The 19781-nt window shown below is 43.0% G+C and overlaps 2 protein-coding genes across 9 annotated transcripts in view; one reads left to right on the top strand and one right to left on the bottom strand.

The window, feature by feature from the left end:
- Window positions 1–10065, bottom strand: part of rbm18 (RNA binding motif protein 18) — a 72231-nt gene extending 62166 nt beyond the window's left edge. For 2 of the 4 annotated variants that reach the window (XM_072239927.1, XM_072239924.1), the window contains exons 1-2: window positions 9804–10000; window positions 6933–7051 (exon numbers count right to left, since the gene is read on the bottom strand). In XM_072239927.1, the coding sequence (XP_072096028.1) occupies window positions 6933–7045 (113 nt within the window). In that variant the 5' untranslated portion in view covers window positions 7046–7051; window positions 9804–10000. Of the gene's footprint in view, window positions 1–6932; window positions 7052–9803 lie in introns of all 4 variants that reach the window. The other 2 variants (XM_072239925.1, XM_072239926.1) reach the window with 2 other exon arrangements.
- A 130-nt stretch (window positions 10066–10195) lies between these two features.
- mrrf (mitochondrial ribosome recycling factor) overlaps window positions 10196–19781 on the top strand; it is a 67197-nt gene continuing 57611 nt past the window's right edge. For 2 of the 5 annotated variants that reach the window (XR_011882777.1, XM_072239935.1), the window contains exon 1: window positions 10196–10239. The gene's annotated coding sequence lies outside the window, so the exon portion shown is untranslated. Of the gene's footprint in view, window positions 10240–10264; window positions 10381–10479; window positions 10491–16018; window positions 16040–19781 lie in introns of those variants that run through there. The other 3 variants (XM_072239936.1, XM_072239938.1, XM_072239937.1) reach the window with 3 other exon arrangements.

Here is a 19781-nt window from a genome sequence, read left to right as displayed (position 1 = left end):
TATTTTTCTCATGTTAGCATATGGTAGACATGCTTTTACACTATGGGGGTGCCGGAAAGGCATTGGCAAGTACGAAGGTGCTTTGGGTGGGGCGGTGGTTGGCAAGTATGAAAGTGCTCTGGGGAGTATTGGGCTAAAAAACATTGGGAAACCCTGATCTAGGTCACTGATATAGATGACAAACAATAACGGACCCAGCACCAATCCCTGCAGCACTCTACTCGTCACTAGGTGGAGAGGCAACCCCCTACTATCACTCTTTGGCTTCTCCCACAAAACCAATGTCTAAACCAATTTACTACCTTATCTTGAATGCTGAGCGAGTGAATCTTCTTGTCCAGTCTCCCATGCTGGATCTTGTCAAAAGTCTTGCTAAGGTGCATGCAGAAAACATCCACTGCCTTGCCTTCATCTCATTTCCTGGTGATTTCCTTGAAAACTATACAAGATTGTAAAAAGAGTTTCTCCCTTTTGCCGCATGCTACTGGGGACCCGGGAGTCGACTGATTCGGGACTTTGAGACTTTTTTTTTTACTGTGCCTATGGTCTGTTCTTTATCAAATTAGGGTATTGCTTTGCACTGCTGTAACTATATGTTATAATTATGTGGTTTTGTCCGTGTTAGTCTTTGGTCTGTCTTGTTTTCTGTGATATCACTCTGGAGAAACATTGTATCATTTCTTAATGCATGTATGCATTTCTAAATGACAATGAAAGAGGACTGAGTGTTCTCATAATCTAAGATTGGTGAGCCATGACTTACCACACACAAAACCATGCTGATTATGCCTAATCAGTCTATGATTATACAAATACTTATCTATCTGGTCCCTTACAATACCTTCCAATAACTTTCCCACTACTAAACTCAGGCTCAGTGGTCTAATTTCCTGATTTATGTTTAGAGCCTTTCTTAAACAGCAGAATAATGTTAGCTATCCTCCAATTCTCTAGTACCTCTTCTGTCACTAAGGATGATTTAAATATCTCTGCTAGGGCACTGATTTTGAGCAATTTAACTGAGAATTTTTATTTGTGAATCACATGCTCCTTTTTTCACAGTAAAGCCCAAAAGGCAAGGAAAATTTTAAAGCACGAAAAACTAAAAATTCAAAAACTGAAATGTCAGAAGTTCAAAAGTATTCATTCCTCTTTGCTCAGTACTTAATTGAACCACCCCTCGCATTAGTCTTTTTGGGCATTACTCCTTGCAAAATTACTCAAACTGTGCCAGGTTAGTTGGGGAGTGGCAGTGGACACAATCTTGAGGTCTTTAACATTAGAGATGTTCAATTAGGTTAAGGTCAGAATTCTGACTGGATCGCTCAAGTACATCTATTTTATTCATTTGAAACCACTTGCTGGTTGCACTGGCAGTGTGCTTTGGCTCATTGTCCTGCTAAAAGATGAACTTCCTCCCCATTTTAAGATTTCTGGCAGATGTGAGCAGGTTTTTAATCCAGGACCTCTCTGTATTTACCAGCATTCATCTTCCCATCAATCCTGACGTGATTTCCAGTCCCTGCTGCTGAAAAGCATCCCCATAGCATGATCCTATCTCCAGCACACTTTACAATAGGGATGGCGTTACCTGGCTAATGCACAGTATTAGATCTACGGCACATGTACCACTTAGTCTGAAGGTCAAGTTCCACTTTAGTCTCATCTGGCCACAAGACCTCTTCCACATTTCTACAGTATCTTCTAAGTGACACTTTGCAAAGTCTTGACAAGCAAGGATATGCTTTTTTGTTTCAATCAGAGTTGCATCTTTGTGACTGTTCCATTTATACCCCTTTTGTACACGGCCTTAGAGATTGGGGAGCCATGAATTTCACCTCCAGTTTCAGCCAGACTTCTGTAGCTCACTCAGAGTGTCTGCTGGCTTCACAGTAGCCTCTCTTACAAGCGGAATTTTTCTCTGGCAACTAAATTTAGAAGGGTGGCCTGACCTAGGAGATGTGGCTGTGGTTTCATATTTTTCCACAGCCTGCACTGAGCTCTGAAGTATGTTCAATGCCTTTGAGATGGTCTTATACCCTTCTCTAGATTTGTGCTTCTCTATTATTACTTTGCTGACTTGTCTTGAATGCTCTTTTGCCTTCATTTTGGTTTGGTCTGTTGAAAATTTGTTGGACCTTATAGAGAGAGAAGGGCTATTTATTCTCATGATTTTATTGAAAGGATGCATCAGAAAGAAAATGACGTTGGAAGAGGTTTTGCTATGGAAATAAAGCTTTGACCAGTGACCAGTTATCATCTGGGATTAATTAGTAAGAGCAAAGTAAAGGAAGGCAGGGACAAGCACAGGGACATCGTCTGCATGGACACAGAATGGTGATCCTGAGGCAGTAGCTCTTCGATGCTTCAGTCAGAGAAAGCAAAGGAAAGAAAAGCTCATTTTCTTTTGTTCTCTTTATATTCGCTTAGCTAAAGATAGTAGGGATGACAGGCAAGATAGTGAAATGCTCTTCATGTGGAACGTGGGAAGGCAGGGAGACCTCCAGTGCCCCTGATGATTACAACCGCAAGAGGTGCATCCAGCTGCAGCCTCTAACAAACCTCGTTAAGGAGTTGGAGCTGGAACTGGATGAACCCCAGATCATTCAGCAGGCTGAAGGGGTGATGGTTATTGAGAGATAGTTACATCTAAGGTGCAGGACACAGGAAACTGGGTGACAGTCAGAAAGGGGAAAGGGGTTAAGGAGGCAGTGCAAAGTTCCCCTGTGGCCATCACCCCCCCCCCCCCAATAACAGGTATGTCACTTTGGATACTGCTGAGGGGGAGGATGACCTAACAGAAGAGAGTCACAGTGGTTGGGTCTCTGGCACTGAGTTTTTCCCTGAGATTCAGAAGGGAAAGGGGGAAGAAAGGGACGCTGAGGTAGTAGGGGATTCGTTATTTATTAGAACGGACAGAAGGTTCTGTGGGTGAGAACGAGACTCTCGGGTGGTATGTTGCCTCCCGGGTGCCAGGGTCTGGGATATCACGGATCGAGTCTGCAGTATTCTTAAGTGGGAGGGTAAACACCCAGAAGTCATGGTCCATGTAGGTACCAAAGAAACGGGGAGGACAAGTGATGAAGCTGTGCACAGGGAGTTAGGTGCTATGATAAAGGGCAGGATTTCCAGGGTTGTGATCTCAGGATTGCTACCTATGCCACGTGCTACTGAGGCCAGAACTAGGACGATTATACAGTTTAATGCGTGGCTAAGGAGTCGGCGTAGGAGGGAGGGCTCCAGATTTTCAGATCATTGAGCTCTCTTCCAGGGAAGGTGAGCACTGTACAGAAGGGACGGTTTGCACCTGAAATGGAGTGGGACTAATATCCTAACGGGAAGGTTTGTTAATGTTGCACAGTGGGGTTTAAACTAGAAGGGGAATGGGAACCAGAGTGCCAGAGCAGTTACTAGAAAGGTTGCAGAAGCAGATGTTGGCAAAGCCTCAGGCAAAGTGAGGAATCAAAAGGTTGAGCATGGCATGACTTGGCTGAAAGATTATAGCTGGGAGCTTAATGTCCAAGGATACACATTGTATCAAAAGGCAGAGAGGGCAGCATTGCTCTACTGGTACAAAATCAAATCAAACCATTAGCAAAAGGTGACATAGGGTCGGAAGGTGTTGAATCATTGTAGATAGAGCTAAGAACTGCAAGGGTAAAAAGACCCTGATGCGAGTTGTATATAGACCCCAAATAGTTAAAAGGACGTGGCCTACAAAATACAACAGGCGATAGAAAATGAACGCCAAAAGGGCAATGTTACAATAGTCATGGGAGACTTCAATATGGAGGCAGATTGGGAAAATCAGGTTGGTGCTGGATTACAGGAGGGGAAATTTCTAGAGTGCCTATGATTACTTAGGGCAACTCGTGGTTGAGACCACAGAGGTTCAGCTATGCTGGACTGGGCGTTGTGCAATTAATCAGAATTGATTAGAGAGCTTAAGGTAAAAGAACCCTTAGGGGCAAGTGATAATATAATTTAGTTCACTCTGAAACTTGAGAAGGAGAAGCTAAAGTCAGATGTATCAGTATTACAGTGGAACAAAGGGAATTACAGAGGCATGAGAGAGGAGTTGGCCAGAATTGATTGGAAAAGAACACTAGCAGGGATGAGGCAGATTAGCAATGGCTGGAATTTCTGGAAGCAATTTGGAAGGCGCAGGATATATATATTCCAAAGAGGAAGAAGTATTCTGAAGTAAAGATGTCACAACCGTGGCAAACAAGAAGTCAAAGCCAACATATAAGCCAAATAGAGGGCATATAATAGAGCAAAAATTAGTGGGAAGTTAGAAGATTGGGAAGCTTTCAAATACTAACAGAAGGCAATTAAAAAGGTAAAAATGGAATACGAAAGTAAACTAGCCACTAATATTAAAGAGAATACTAAAAGTTTCTTCAGATATATAAAGTGTAAAAGAGAGCTGAGAGTGGATATTGGACTGCTGGAAAACAATACAGGAGAAGTAGTAATGGGGGACAATGAAATGGCGGACGATGAAATGAATAATTATTTTGCATCAGTCTCCACTGATGGAAGACACTAGCAGTATGGTGGAAGTTCCAGGTGTCGGGGGTATGAAGTGTGTGGTTACCATAACCAGAGGGTAGGTTCTTGGGAAACTGAAAGGTCTGAAGGTAGATAACTCAACTGGACCAGATGGTGTACACTCTGGAGGTGGCTGAAGACGTCATGGAGGCATAATAGACAATAGGTGGAGTAGGCCATTCAGCCCTTCAAGCCAGCACCGCCATTCACTGATCATGGCTGACCATACACAATCAGTACCCTGTTCCTGCCTTCTCCCCATATCCCTTGACTCCGCTATCTTTAAGAGCGCTATCTAACTCTTTCTTGAAAGGATCTAGAGAATTAGTAATGATCTTTCAAGAATCACTAGATTCTGGGATGGTTCCGGAAGACTGGAAAATTGCAAATGTCACTGCACTCTTCAAGAAGGGAGAGACGCAGAAGAAAGGAAAATATAGGCTAGTTACCCTGACTCAGTGGTTGGGAAGCTGTTGGGAGTCGATTATTAAGGATGAGGTCTCAGGGTACTCTGAGGCACAAGATAAAACAGGCTTTAGTCAGTCAAAATTTATCACTATACAGAAAGATGCAGGAAAAGGGCCAGCAACATCATGAGAGATTCCACCTCCCTGCACATGGACTATTGGTCCCACTCCCATCAGGGAGGAGGCTAAGTAGCATCCACACCAGGGCCACCTCCCTGCTCATGGACTGTTCGTCACACTCCCATCAGGAAGGAGGCATGTAGCATCCACACCAGGACCACCTCCCCACACATGGACTGTTTGTCCCACTTCCATCAGGGAGGAGGCTATGTAGCATCCATACCAGGAACACCTCCATGCACGTGGACTGTTGGTCACATTCCCATCAGGAAGGAGGCTCTGTAGCATCCATACCAGGACCACCAGACTCAAAAACAGTAACTTTCCTCAAGGCTGATTAACACCTCCACTCACTAACCCACCCCTCCACAACCCCACCCACTACTACTTTATCATTTCCTGTCAGTCACCTTATGTACAGACATTCCTGTACCTAGCATCACTCTATGGACATACAATCAATGTATACAAGTCATCTTACATACTTATATTTATTGTGTTTTCTCTGTGCTGCATCAGATCTGGAGTAACAAATATTTTGTTTGGGGTGGCGGGATGAAGATACGTCTCTACCAAAGGAGGTGTAAGGAGCTCCTTCCCACTGCTAACCTGCAGGTCACCCTTGGGCAAGGTGTAGCACCTGCTTAGCCGCCCTGCTCAGGGTTATGTGAAGCCCTGGGAGCAGGAGTTGGATGGTTGTATGAGCAGCTGGTTCATATCACAAGTCCTGGTTATTGGACCACTGACACCAGGCAGACAATCTCTGAAGAGTACTGATAATGGCTGGGGTCACCCGTCTTGTAAAGACACTGCCCAGAAGAAAGCAATGGCAAACCACTTCTGTAAAGAATTTTGCCAAAAACAATCACGGTCATGGAAAGACCACGATCGCCTACATCATATGACACGGCACAGAATTAATGAACTTTCATATTTAATACAAATACTGGATATTAACTTACTGACTGACATGATTATCAACATTCATACATCGTTTTGTTGTTCAACATTCAGAGAAACAAATTTTTGAATCTGAACCTTGTGTTCCACCAAGGCAATATTTACAACAACCTTGCACTTAACGCTAGGAAGACGAAAGAATTGATTGTGGTCTTCTTTGAGAGAGAGTCGAGGGAACACACACCAGTCCTCGTCGAGGGCTCAGCAATGGAAAGGAAGAGCAGTTTCAACTTCCTAAGGGTCAACGTTTCTGGAGGTCTATCCTGGGTCCAACATGTTGATGTAATTACAAGGAAGGCACGGCAGTAGCTACATTTCAACAGGAGTTAAGGAGATTTGGTATGTCACCAAAGACACTTGCAAACTTCTACAGATGCACCATGGAGAGCATTCTAACTGGTTGCACCACCATCTGGTACGGAGAGGCTACGACACAAGGTTGGAAAAAACTGCAGTAAGAGGTGAACTCAGCCAGCTCCATGCAACTCCCCAGCACTGAGGATGTCTTCAAACGGTCATGCCTCAAAAAGGCAGAATCTATCATTTAGGAATGTCATCACTCAGCACATACCCTCTTCTCATTGCTACCATCAAGAGAGAGGTATAGGAGTCTAAACAGGAACAGCTTCTGCCTCTCTGCTATCAGATTTCTGAATGGGCAATGAACCCATGACACTTCCTCGGTATTTTTTTTCCTTTTATACTTCTTGCACCGCTTATTTATGTATTTGTTATTGTAATTTCATTTATTATGTATTGCACTGTATTGCTGCCAAAAATCATGTTTCACAACATATGCCAGTGATATTCAACCTGATTCACAGTACTCACTCAGTTAACCTGGAATCGAGATTGCCAATCCAGAGTCGATGTCCCTCCTGCGAGGAGCTCTCAGACAGAATTGAAGCGTTCTCCAACGGAAGAGATTCATTTTCAGTCTCCATGTGTCACTACAACAAAACGAGGAACGTGTCAGCACCCGAGCATAATCCCACTAAAATCCTTCTCAGATTGATTGTCATTAAGGCAAAGCAGTCAATTTACTCAAAGGAAGGTCCAATACACATCAATGCAGGAAGATCAGTTCAGAAAAGTGAAATAAGAAGTTTTATTTTAGAGATACAGCACAGTAACAGGCCCTTTCAGCCTATTGAACCGTGCTGTCCAATTACACTCATGTGACTAATTAACTTACTAATCCGGATGCTTTTGGAAAGTGTGAGCAAACCGGAGCGTCCGAAGGAATCCCAAGTGGTCACTGGGAAAATATGCAAACTTCTTATAGACAGCGGTGGAAATTGAATCCCGATCTTACAGCTGGACTATGTAGAGATCCACTAAGCACTACGCTCCGATCTTAATAATACAGACAGGCATTATATTAGGATAAAAATTGGACATGTACCGTTAAGACTAAGTTAGTAACTATTCCCAACACATTATCTCTAGCTCAGTACCTGAAGCTGACAGAAAGTTACCTTTTTTTCTCACCAGTCCAAGCACTACTTTTAAATTCTATTTCATGTGGAGGATTTTAGTCATTGGTCAGATAGTAACTGCTTCGAACAGCAACAATAATAATAAATTCTATAAAGCACAGGCACATTGCAAACACGGCATCTGAATCTGGAGCTCACAGTGTTCAGCAATGTCATAGACATCGAAGTAGTTGACTTAACGAGTGAGAGGAGATAGAGTTGTATGTTCAGTGCAGGACCTCTTAGTTGGGAACAATCTGTGTCAGCCTGAGACATGCTACCTCGAAGCACAGTAATCAATGGCTAGAGAACAGTTTGCGCCAACCTAAGACGACCATAGCTTTGGTCCCTCCAGGACTACACGTCTGACAAGCAGCCTGCTAAAGGAGTGAGGTAGGGGTGCTGTCTTCTCATTGCTACAATCACAGGGGAGGTACATACACACTCAATGTTTCAGAAACAAATTCTTCCCCTCCACCATCAGATTTCTGAACGGACAATGAACCTGGCCTTTTTGCACTACAGCTTTAATTTTTCAGTACCTATTTCTGATCATAATTTATAGCTGTTTTTATTATTGCAATGTACTGCTGCAGCAAAACAAATTTCACAAGATATTTCAGTGAAATTTAACCTCATTCTCACATCATCAACATACGACCATAAGCTATAGGAGCAGAATTAGGTTACTTGGCCCACTGTTTTTGCTCCGCCATTCCATCATTGCTGATTTATTATCCCTTTCAACTCCATCCGTCTGTACTAAATGTATTTCTGAAGGATGTAGATTAATTAGAATTAGGGTGGCTTCTTCAAACATTGCATTTGTCAGAGTAGAAACCAAAATCATCAGAGATGACACACAAAATGCTGGAGGAACTTAGCAGGCTAGGCAGCATCTATGATAATATACAAGACCCTTCGAAGGGTCTCGGCCCAAAATGCCAACTGTACTTGTTTTTCATAGAAGCTGCCTGCTGAGTTCCTCCAGCACTTTTTAGTGTGTTGCTTGGATTTCTAGCATCTGCAGATTTTCTCTTGTTTATCATCAGAGATGAACCAGGGTGAGGACGGTCACACTCAGCTGGATGAAGGAAGAGAGAATTCAGTGGTCAGCAGATCAAAGGTCACATGCTCAAAAAAGATGAAGCAGTGTGCTGAACAAACACAGAATGTTAATTACTATTTTGCTTAGTTGAAGAGCACAAAATCAGCATTTATAATGCAATATTCTTGTAACACAGATTTATAACACCAAGCACCAAGATCTAACAAGGCCCAAAAGGGGGGAGGTGGATAGCTTGGGTTGACACCCTGATTCAGGTCTATTTCCAGATATGCAGTTGATGAAGATAGAGTAATTCCCAGACAAGGTGTGAAACACTGGCCAATGCCTGTTCTCGACACTGCATCTGAATTTGGAGCTCGGTGTTGAGCATTGCCATAGACATCGAAGTAGTTGACTTATGAGTGAGAGGAGATAAGAGTTGTATGTTGCATGCTAGTCGTGGAAGTCAATACACAAGCCAGGGCAGTACGATAAGGAGAGCAAGCTGTTGCCCATGCAGCAGGCTCCCCCTCTCCACGTAGCTAACGAATCCAAAGGAAAGGCAGAGGCCGTTTGGAACCAGTGGCGTTGCAAGAGTTGCCAGTTAGCATTGAGCTCAACGTAGGACTACCATAGGGCCTACAGCTCTGGATTTTTCCTCGTGGGGGTATAGCTGCAAGGCAGTGGAGGTTTAAGATCAGAGTTTTCCTTCTCCTAGATAAGGTGCCACCCACGGTTGACAAGCCCCATCTGCCCGAACAGAGTAAATTGAGAGCTGGATATTAACAAAACATGGCGATAGGGGGAGGTTAGTAGAACGGTATAAATGGTTAGCACAGCTACAGAAAGCGTATTACGGAACACTGCTCCAGAGACCTAGGGTCTAGGTCTGGCTGTTGTCTGTGGGGAATCCGCGCATTCTCTCAGTGATTATGTGTGTTTATGCCGGTGTACAGCTTTCCTCCCAAATGCCAAACTCCTACTGACAGGACAACAGGCAATTAATTATATATGATAACGAAATCCTCAGTGTAGCCAAGTGCAAATTATCAATGGGAAGATTATGGAGAGTGAAAGCAGAAGCAGTACGGTTAAATAAACTGAGGAAAGACCGTTTCCACCGACACTGCGGAGCTCCCCCGCCTCCCCGCTGCAGACAACTCGGCGATCCCTCACCTCCCCGCCGCCGAATGAAGCGGAATTTGACCCCACGGAGGCCTTGGGCTTCACAGAAGCGCAGGGTGAATAGTCCCAAGCGCAGCTTCAGTTCCGCGCCTTCCCGAAGCCTCAGACTCCAGTGCAGTGATGGGAGTCGCCCTTCAGATTACACTAACCAGCCGGGAGGCCTCCAATCCCTCACTCCGACCCCGAAAGCTCACCTCCCCGCCCGCGGACCGACGCATTCCTCCCCCTCACCGCCGCCACATCCGGCCGAGACGACCGCTAACCTTTCACCCCGCGCCGCCACTTCCCGCCTGCTAGAAAAAGAACTACATTACCCAATGTGCTGTGCGCTCCGCTGGAGAACGGGTAGGGAACCCGCCAGTATGCTGGGAAATGTAGTTCCCTGGCGCATGCGTGGGGTCACTGCTTGGGCCGGATGCTCGGGAAGGTAGGTCCGGACATCGGGTGGCCGCTCTGCGCCGATGGAGCGTTTGAATAAGGGAATTTCTCACTGATAAAGAGCCAGTGCTGAGGAAGTGTCTCACTGGGGATGGAGCAGTTACAGAGGGAGCATCTCACCAAGCCAGTAGTGAGGGAGCTCTGCACCGTGGGAGGGACTGTATTGAGGGAGCACCGCAGTTGGGAAAGTGTGGTGTTGTGGGAGCGGCTGACTAATGCAATCATGGGAGGCTATATTGAGTGAGTTCTGTACTGGAGCAGTAGTGAGGGAGCTCCACACTAATGAAGGATCGTGCTGAGGAAGCGTCTTACTAAGGCAATAGGGAGGGAGGATTTTTTACACTGTGGGAGGGCCTGTATTGAGGGAGCTTTGTTATAGTTATACTTTATTGATCCCAGGGGAAATTGGTTTTCGTTACAGTTGCACCATAAATAATAAATAGTAATAAAACCATAAATAGTTAAATAGTAACATGTAAATTATGCTAGTAAATTATGAAATAAGTCCAGGACCAGCCTATTGGCTCAGGGTGTCTGACCCTCCAAGGGAGGAGTTGTAAAGTTTGATGGCCACAGGCAGGAACGACTTCCTATGACACACTGGAGTAATAGCTCCACACTTGGGAAAAGGGTGTTGAGGAGAGAGCAACACTCCGGGAGGGGTGGTACTGAGGAAGTGCATCATGGTGTAGTAGTGAGGGAGTGCTACACTGTTGGAGGGAATGCCTTTGAGATGCCACAGAAGGCAGCAGATGCTGATTATGTGGAGCAAAATAAGAAACTACAGAAGGATCTCAGCTGGTCAGGCAGCATCTGTTGAGATAAAGAAATGGTCAAATATATTTGCCTCCACAGATGCTGCCTGGTTGAATTCATGCCTAAATGTTGCCGTCTCTAAGGACAGAGGTAACGCAGGAAATGAGGATTAGCATGCTAGAGTGAGCACAGGAGTAGGGTCTGATGTGCAAGGAGTAGTGTGGGAAATTTGGCCTAGTGTACTGGAGTTTGTATAGGAACTGGGGCCCTGGTGTCCTCAAGGGAACTGGTACTGAATTATCAGGGGTTCTGAACAATCAGATTGGGATGAGGGATTATTTACCATATAAGTAACTTTTGTTTAAATGTAATTTGAACAAATAATAACTTTAAACCTTAAGTTACAAGCAGTCATCTGGTAAAGAAATAGTGTGTAAATTATTGGAGAGGATCCTTTGAGACAGCTTATGAGCACTTGGAAAAGTATAGAGTGTTTAGGAATAGTCAACATGGCTTATGAGGGGCTTGAAGGTATTGAAAGTATAAGAGGGACAGTGGTGGGTGTGTAGATCACACTGCCATGGGTGGTGGTAGAGACAGATATGTTAGGGATATTTTAAAAACTTTTAGGTGGGCACATGGATGATAGAAAAATAGGGCTTTGTGGGAGGGGAAGATTACATTGATCTTAGTGTAGGTTAAAGGGTTGGCACAACATGGGCTGAAGGGCCTAATTAAGTAAATAAATTATAACACGAAAGGGACTATTCAGCCTATCAGGTCTATTCTGATGTGCCAGTGCCATTCCAATAGTTCTATTCCCCAACCTTTATATCCTTTGCTTATTTTTCAAATCTGCATTGCATTATTTTGCTTTTTCCTACACTGGGGTATCATTTACAGTGGCTAGTTATCCTACTGGCATGTGGGAAGAAATCAGACTACCTGGGGGACACCCAGGTGCAGAGGGAATGTGAAAAGTCCACACAGACAACAGCTGAGGTTGCAATTGAACTTGAGTCTTTGGTGCTGAGGGACAACGCTGCTAGCCACTGCAAATAATGCCACTATTTATAACCCAGTGTCTGGTGCTGGGATGTAGGTGTGTGTTCAGCACTGATTTCAGTGAACTGCTGATTCAACGTGGGAAGCAGTTACCCTGTACCGAAATCATGAGCACTTTGAGAATTGTCTGTCCTCCCTGTGGAATGCGTGCACTTTCTCTGGTTTCCTCACACTGTACAAAGTTGTACCAGGTAGTTTAAGTGGTTATTATGAATTGTCTTATGATTAGATTAGTGTTAAATTGGGTTTGTTGGGGCTTGCTTGCCGGTGCAGATCGAAGGGCCTATTCCGTGCTTATAGATAAATAAGTACAGTGCTGAGTAAAATTTAAAAAATGGAAAATGTATTATTTGCAGGTTGGATGTTTGCAATATAATCCCAGTTGTGGGCATAAAAGGAAACATAACTCATTTTAAATAATGTGATTATTTATTCAGTATGAACTCAGCTTTGTTCTACTAACACAACAGAAGAAATCAGGGCTCGGGTTTATGTACTTCATGTTGTCAATGACACAGGCATAGTGACCTGTATTGTTAATGTTTCTGAAAGAAATGCAAACTATCTTCTGCTGATGGAAAAAGAATTTGAAGTCCTTTTTTAATGTTTCTAGTTCTGTATGGTTATTGATGATACAAAGTCAGCCTTCAGAACAGGTTCTGTAGAGACTTGGAAATAATTTTATAAGGAATCAGAATCAGGTTTATTATCACTGACGTACGTTGTGAAAGTTGTTGTTTTGTGGCAGCGGTATAGTGCGATACGTAAAAAGGAAAACTACCTTGCGTTACAATAAGAAATACAAAAAAATACACAAGTGGTGTGAAAGGAGAGCAAAATCGTGAGGCAGTGTTCATGGCTTCATGAGCTGTTCAGAAATCTGATGGCAGAGGGGAGGAAGCTGTTCCTGAAACGCTGAGTGAGAGTCTTCAGGCTCCTGTACCACCTCCCTCATGTAATGAGAAGAGTGCGTGTCCTGGATGGTGAGGGTCCTTAATGATGAATATGGCCTTCTTGAAGCATCACCTTTGTAGGTGCCCATGATGGAGCTGGATGAGTTTCCAACTTTCTGCAGCATTTTCTGATCCTGTCAGTGGTCCCTCCATACCAGACGGTGATACAAACAATTCCAATGCTCCCCATGGTATATCTGTAGAAATTTGCTAGAGTCTTTGGTGACAAACCAAATCTCCTTACACTCCTAATGATGCTTAGCTGCTTCCATACCAGCATGTTTATGTAGGGCCCAGGACAGATCTTCAGAGATGTTGACACCCAGGAGCTTGAATCTGTTCACCCTTTCCACTGCTGACCTGATCCCTCAATGACGATTGCTGTGTGTTCTCCCGACTTCCCCTTCATGAAGCCCAAAATCAATTCCTCAGTTGTCCTGATGTTGGGTGCAAGATACTTGGTGCATTTCACTTTCCTTTCAGTCCTTCTCTATCAGGATATCGCAAAGTGCTTTAGAATGAATGAGTATTTTTAAAGTATTGTCACAGTGTCGGAAATGATTCAGAGAGTTGACCTGCCGCAAGTTCCCATAAACAGCACTGTAAAAATAGTCACGTAATTTGTTTAAAAAAAAAACTGGAACGGAAATACTGAAGGTGTTGAAATCCAGATTAAAAACACAAAATGCTGGTTGTTGTCTCCATGTTCTGCAGCATCCGTGGGAAGAGAAGTGGAGTCAACTTTTCACATTGAGCTAAGTTTTGCACCCTATGCCTTCACCGCAGCTTTAACGTAATGCAAGGGGAATATAGAACGACATTAACTGAAAGGCGCACACTTCCAGAATCAGGTTTAATGTCTCTGGCATATGTCGTGACATTTGCTATTTTGTGGCTGCAGTTCATTGCAAGATTCGAGAATGTTTAATGTCATTTCCCGTACACAAGTGTGATGGAGAACAAAATAATTGTTACTCTGGATCTGATGCAGCACAAAACCCCACAAAAGATAACAAACATAATTTAAAAAAAACACAATTAATATCAATACATAAGATAGCTTATATAAGTAAATTTATTGTATGTCCATAAGATGACGCGAGGCAGTACAAGAGGTGATGGACAGGAAATAATAAAGTAGTGGTGGAGTTGGTAGGTGGGGGTGTTGATCTAGCTTACCGCTTGGGGAAAGAAACTTTTTGTGTCTGGTGGTCCTGGTGTGGATGCTATCAAACAGATGCCCTGTAGTGCATCAAACAGATGCCCTCTGTTTGAAGGCAGAGGGACGAACAGTCCATGAGCAGGGTGTGTGGGACCCTTCATGATGTTACTGGTCCTTTTCTGACACCTTTCTGTATATGCCCTTGGTGGCAGATAGTCTGGTGTCAGTGATGTGTTGTAGAGCAGTGGTCCCCAACCTCTGGGCCGCGGACCGATACCGGGCCACGAAGCATGCAGGGGTGCAGCGGTAGCCAGAACGCATCCAGCACATCTTTAAGAGAAAAGCTGAAATAAATTAGGTGCCGCCAGGCACATAAATGCTTCCGCTGCACCCCTGCATGCTTCGTGGCCTGGTATCGGTCCACGGCCCAGGGGTTGGGGACCACTGTTGTCAAGCCTTGTCTGCTGCAGTGCAATTTCTATACCAAGCAGTGATGCAGCTTGATATGATGCGCTGTACTGCACGTCTGTAGAATATTGTGAGCATGGATGTACATATAATTAAAAAAAACTAAATTACAGTAAGAAATACAACTATTAAAAATTATATTGACTAGGTAGTGCAAAAAGAGAGCAAAAGAAATAGTGAGGTAGTGTACATGAGTTCATTGTCCATTCAGAAATCTGATCGTGGTGGGGAAGAATTTGCTCATAAAGCATTGAGTGTGTGTCTTCGAGTTCCTGTACCACCTCCTTGATGTAGCAGTGAGAAACGGGCATGTCCTGGGTGATGGGGATCATTAATGCTTCAGAGAGCATTCAAAATACATTTATTATCATATGTTACCTTGAGATTAATTTTCTTGCAGGCATTTACAGGAAAAAAGGAATATCATAGAATATTACAAAAAAAATAACGAAAGGCTGTGCAAAAGAAGACAAACTGCAAATAAAAATAATACTGTGAGCATGAGTCGTAGAGTCTCTGAAAGTTGGTCTGTAAGTCTAGAATTAGTTCAATGTAATGGTGATTGATGTTATCCACACCAGTTTAGGAGCTTGATGGTTGGAGGGTAATAATTATTCCTGTTTGGTGGTGTTGGACCTAAAGCTCCAGTACCTCCTTCTGGTGGTAGTGAGAAGAGGATATAGCCTAGATGGTGGACATCCTTGATGGATAATGCTTTCTTGTTCAGCACTCCTTGTAAATGTGCTCAACAGTGGAAAGGACTTTGCCTGTGATAGACAAATGTCTCTACCCATGATGGACTGGATGTGGTCTACCACTGTCTGCAGCCTTTTGTGTTCTTTTGCTTTGGAGGCCATGATACAAGTTAGATAGATGTTTTACAAAGTCCTCACATCTTGCCTTAGAATGATAGAATGTGAAGCTATGATTTGCTACTCTACAAATTCTTGTTCACAACAACAATGTTGGCAGGTGGTGACTGGAGCCCAGAGCCTTTTTCGGAAATACTGAGAACATCCATAAACGTATCTCCTTGGTGACTGGAGCCCAGAGCCTTTCTCGGGAATACTGAGAACATCCATAAACGTATCATCTTGGTGACTGGAGCCCAGAGCCTTTCTCGGGAATACTGAGAACATCCATAAACATATCATCTTGGTGACTGGAGCCTGGAGCCTTTTTCAGGAATACTGACAACATCTGTGAATATGTCACCATGGTGATTGGAGCCTGGAGCCTTTTTTGGGAATACTGAGAATGTCTTTAAACATATTACCTTGGGTTGGTCTTCTGGTGATTGTCTCAAGCAAAAAGGCAGTCTGCCTGACGGCAACCTTGGAAAGAGAAGAGAGATATCAGAAGGTGAAAGAAAGATGAATTACTAGGTGAGACTTGAGAAAAGTCTTTGTTTAAAAGGAAATCTGTGAGCAAAATTTGCCCAATGTCTTCTAATACCTAGTTAAGTTTCTAGCTATACTTAATTTTAGAGTTGGAAAATACAGTTGCATATTGTGGAGCTAAGTTGTAACCTTATTCATCACAAGCCACCTATCATTTTAATTTACAAGAGGAAATTGCACAGTAACATTAAGACCAGAGATGTAAAAAGAGTTGCTTCCAGAATGGAGTTACTGCACACATTCTAATTGCAGATGACTAGAATAATGATTAAGTTAGAAATAACAGTGCTGGCTGCCTTTGAGAATCCAGTTTCAGGAAGAAAGGGTTAAATATGCAGCTGCACGAATACAATAATTACCGATTTCATTGGGAATTAAGATTGTTAATGAGCCTTAAATCCTTAATGCCGATGCCCCACAATTGGGCTATTCTTTTGGTGATTTACTGAAAAATACTATTACACAGCATATGTGCTCCAAAGTAGCATTAAAAGTCCAACCATACAGTAGGTGGAATTACAAAAATAGTTAAAAAAAAAAACACATGAAATGATTTGAATAAACCATTATGAATAAAGGGAAGGAAACATTAAAATGTGCATCTCATTTGTTCCTCAAGCACTCTGTACATGATTGCTTCTGTACTTGAAGGTATTTAGAAAGGTTTTTAGTTAAAACTTTGCATATAATTTTCTATGGTGCGGTAAGTTAAAATCAGGTTCCAGAGGTTACAATGAAGCTGATATTGATTGGGGAGTGATCTGTGTGAGATGAAGCTTTTATTCAAATGAGTTAATATTAAAACTGAAATAGTTCTTCTAAAATAGTTTTGTATCACACTGTTTCGTCAGTGTGTCAACCTATTAGCCACAGTGGCTGGAATACATTTCCCACCTGGTGAGCTCCTGGCCTCTGATTGCCTATAATACTGAAGGATAGGAGTAGAAATAGATTTCTTTTTTCATGAAAGAGGTGGCCCGGGTCACTCTTATCTGCCTCCTGGTAGCCGCGTGCAGAACGGCAGAGAACTGGTAAAGGATTGTTCCCCTAAAGATCTGCTCAGCGACTAAATTGTAACCCGAGCCAATCACAACGCAAGTCCATGCCCATCCAACCCTGGCAGCGTTTTCAGAAGGTTGTGCCTAGACTCTGAAGCCAAGGCAGATGTGACATCCATGCCAAAGAGGGGCAGTCTGAAGTCGGGTGAGACCCCTCATCTGGCACCCAGACAGAATCAGAATTGGGTTTATTATCACAGACAAATTCACGAAACTTGATGTTTTGCAACAGCAGTACAGTGCAACACATAAGAATATACTATAAATTGTAAGAAATATGAAAAATATCTTTAAAAAATCATAAGTAGTGTAAAAATTGAGCTAAAATAGTGAAGTAGTGTCCATGGGTTCATTGTCCGTTCAGAAATCTGATGGTGGAGGGAAGAAACTGTCCCTAAAACATTGAGGGTTGTGTCTTCAGGCTCTTGTACTACCTCTTGATGGTAGCAATGAGAAGAGGGCATGTCCTGGTTGATAGAGGTCCTTGGTGATGCGTGCTGCCTTTTCGAGGCATCACCATACTAGATGGTGATGTAACCAGTGAGAATGTTCTCCATATTCTGTACATCTGTAGCAATTTGCTAGTCTTTGGTGACATACAAAATCTCTCAGACTCTTAATGAAATATAGCCACAAGTGCGTCAGCCCTCAAACTGTGATACCATCTCCTGACTATGGGGATGAGGCCAATGAAACCAACACAGTGCTGTCTGATACTCTTATCAACATCATTATGAGCCCTGTTGTATGATGTAGGTGACCATGTTCGTTCTTGGCAAAGTTTTCTACAGAAGTGGTTTGCCATTGCCGCCTTCTGGGTAGTGTCTTTACAAGATGGGTGACCCCATCTGGTACAGATGTATCTCCATCCGGCCACCCAATATGATACTCTTGCTGAGTCCCTGATAGTGTCAGCACTACTGTTACTACCATTGGGTAGGTATGGGAGCCTTGGGTCCCACACCATCAGGTTCAGAAACAGTATCCGTAAACCATCAGGCCCCTGAACCAGCATGGATAACTTCACTCACCATAACACTGAACTGAGTCCATAACCTACAGATTCACTTTCAAGGACTCCACAACTCATCTCAGTATTATATTTTTTATTTGCACAATTTTGTCCTTTGCACATTAGTTTCTCATTATTATGTATAGTTTTCGTAAATTCTATTTTATTCCTTTAATATTCTGTAAATGCAAGAGAAAAAATCTTGAGGTAATGTATGATGACATGCTCACTTTGACAATAAATTTACTTTGATATTGAAGTTAAGCTGACCAGGATAAAACATAGACCAGGTGAATAAGGCAGGACTCAGCCCCAAATGTTTCAGCAGAAGATACATCCATGCTGAACCTGACACCTGGTTGAACTCAGGTAGATGGTCTCTATGTGAATGGGAAAACACCAGAAGAAAGGAGCGGCTGGAGACCACCTGGCTCCTTGAACCAACCATGCTGATTTTGGGGCAGGTCCATCCCAGGCTTCAACTGCAGTTCACCAGTTCCACATAGACTATCATTCCCCAATTCTTCAGAAACCTATCTCCCTCCTGCTTGTGTACATCCTGTGATCAAGCCTCCACAGCACTCCAGGGTAGAGAATTACAGAGATTCAGCGCCCTCTGTAAGAAGACATTCTAGTATGTCTGAATTACTGCCCACTTAGCTTATATCCACATCGACTGATTTGAGACTCTCCCACCAGTGGAAACCTAAGCCATAGGAGGAGAATGAGACCACTCAGCCCATTCAGTCTGTGCCATCATTTAATCATAGCTGATTTATTATCTCTCGACCCTATTCTTCATTCACTTCTAACCTTTGACACCCTTTCTGATCAAGAACTTATCAACCTCTACTTTAAATATACCCAATGGCTTGGCCTCCACGGCCATCTGCAGCAATGAATCCCACTCATTCACCACTGTCTTCCTAAAGCAATTCCTTTTCATCTCTGTTCTAAAGTGACCTGCTTGTATTCCTAGTCTATGCTCTCTGATCCTGGCTCAGCCAGGACATGAAGCACTTCACATCTGCACAATCATTTTCCCTCAGAGGTGATTGGGCTGATCCTGACTGAATGCCAAGTAGGTTTGAGGGGCGAAATACCCTATTTCTGCTTATGTTTAATAGTGTAGTGAGCACTAAAGTAGATTCTCTCTTAATTGATTCTTGTTTTAATATATCAACACCATTCCTTGCTGCTGAGTAGCTAGTCAATCAAAAAACCAGTTGATCGGATTTCGGATAATTGGACACATTGGGAAAAGTACATTTTGGCCCAATTAACTGGTTACACCAATTAGCCGAAACTTCATGGAGATAGGTTTTAAAGAAGTATAAAAAAGACAGACTACTACTTAACTGAGTAACAAACTTTGTATTTAAATGAAATACAGAACAAATTAAAATACCACCAATAGTGCTGCAGTACTATAAAATGTATTATAAATGGAGGAATTCATCCAGTGTACACTGCAGTGTTATTTTGATTGTAAATGAACAAAATCAATGCAGACACCTAGTGCAGACTATGTTCATACAATGCTTTTGAAGATTGCATCCTCCATATTCATTTTCATTGTAACATCCAAGATGGTTGTGGATACCTTAATTCTTTATAGTTCCTAATTTGTTGAAGTAGTGATGTTTCATTTTCACTC

Source organism: Mobula birostris, chromosome 22 (genome assembly GCF_030028105.1).
Source record: "Mobula birostris isolate sMobBir1 chromosome 22, sMobBir1.hap1, whole genome shotgun sequence".
NCBI lineage: Eukaryota > Metazoa > Chordata > Chondrichthyes > Myliobatiformes > Myliobatidae > Mobula > Mobula birostris.
The sequence above is the reverse complement of the archived record's forward strand: the minus strand, read 5'-3'. Positions and strand labels throughout refer to the sequence as shown.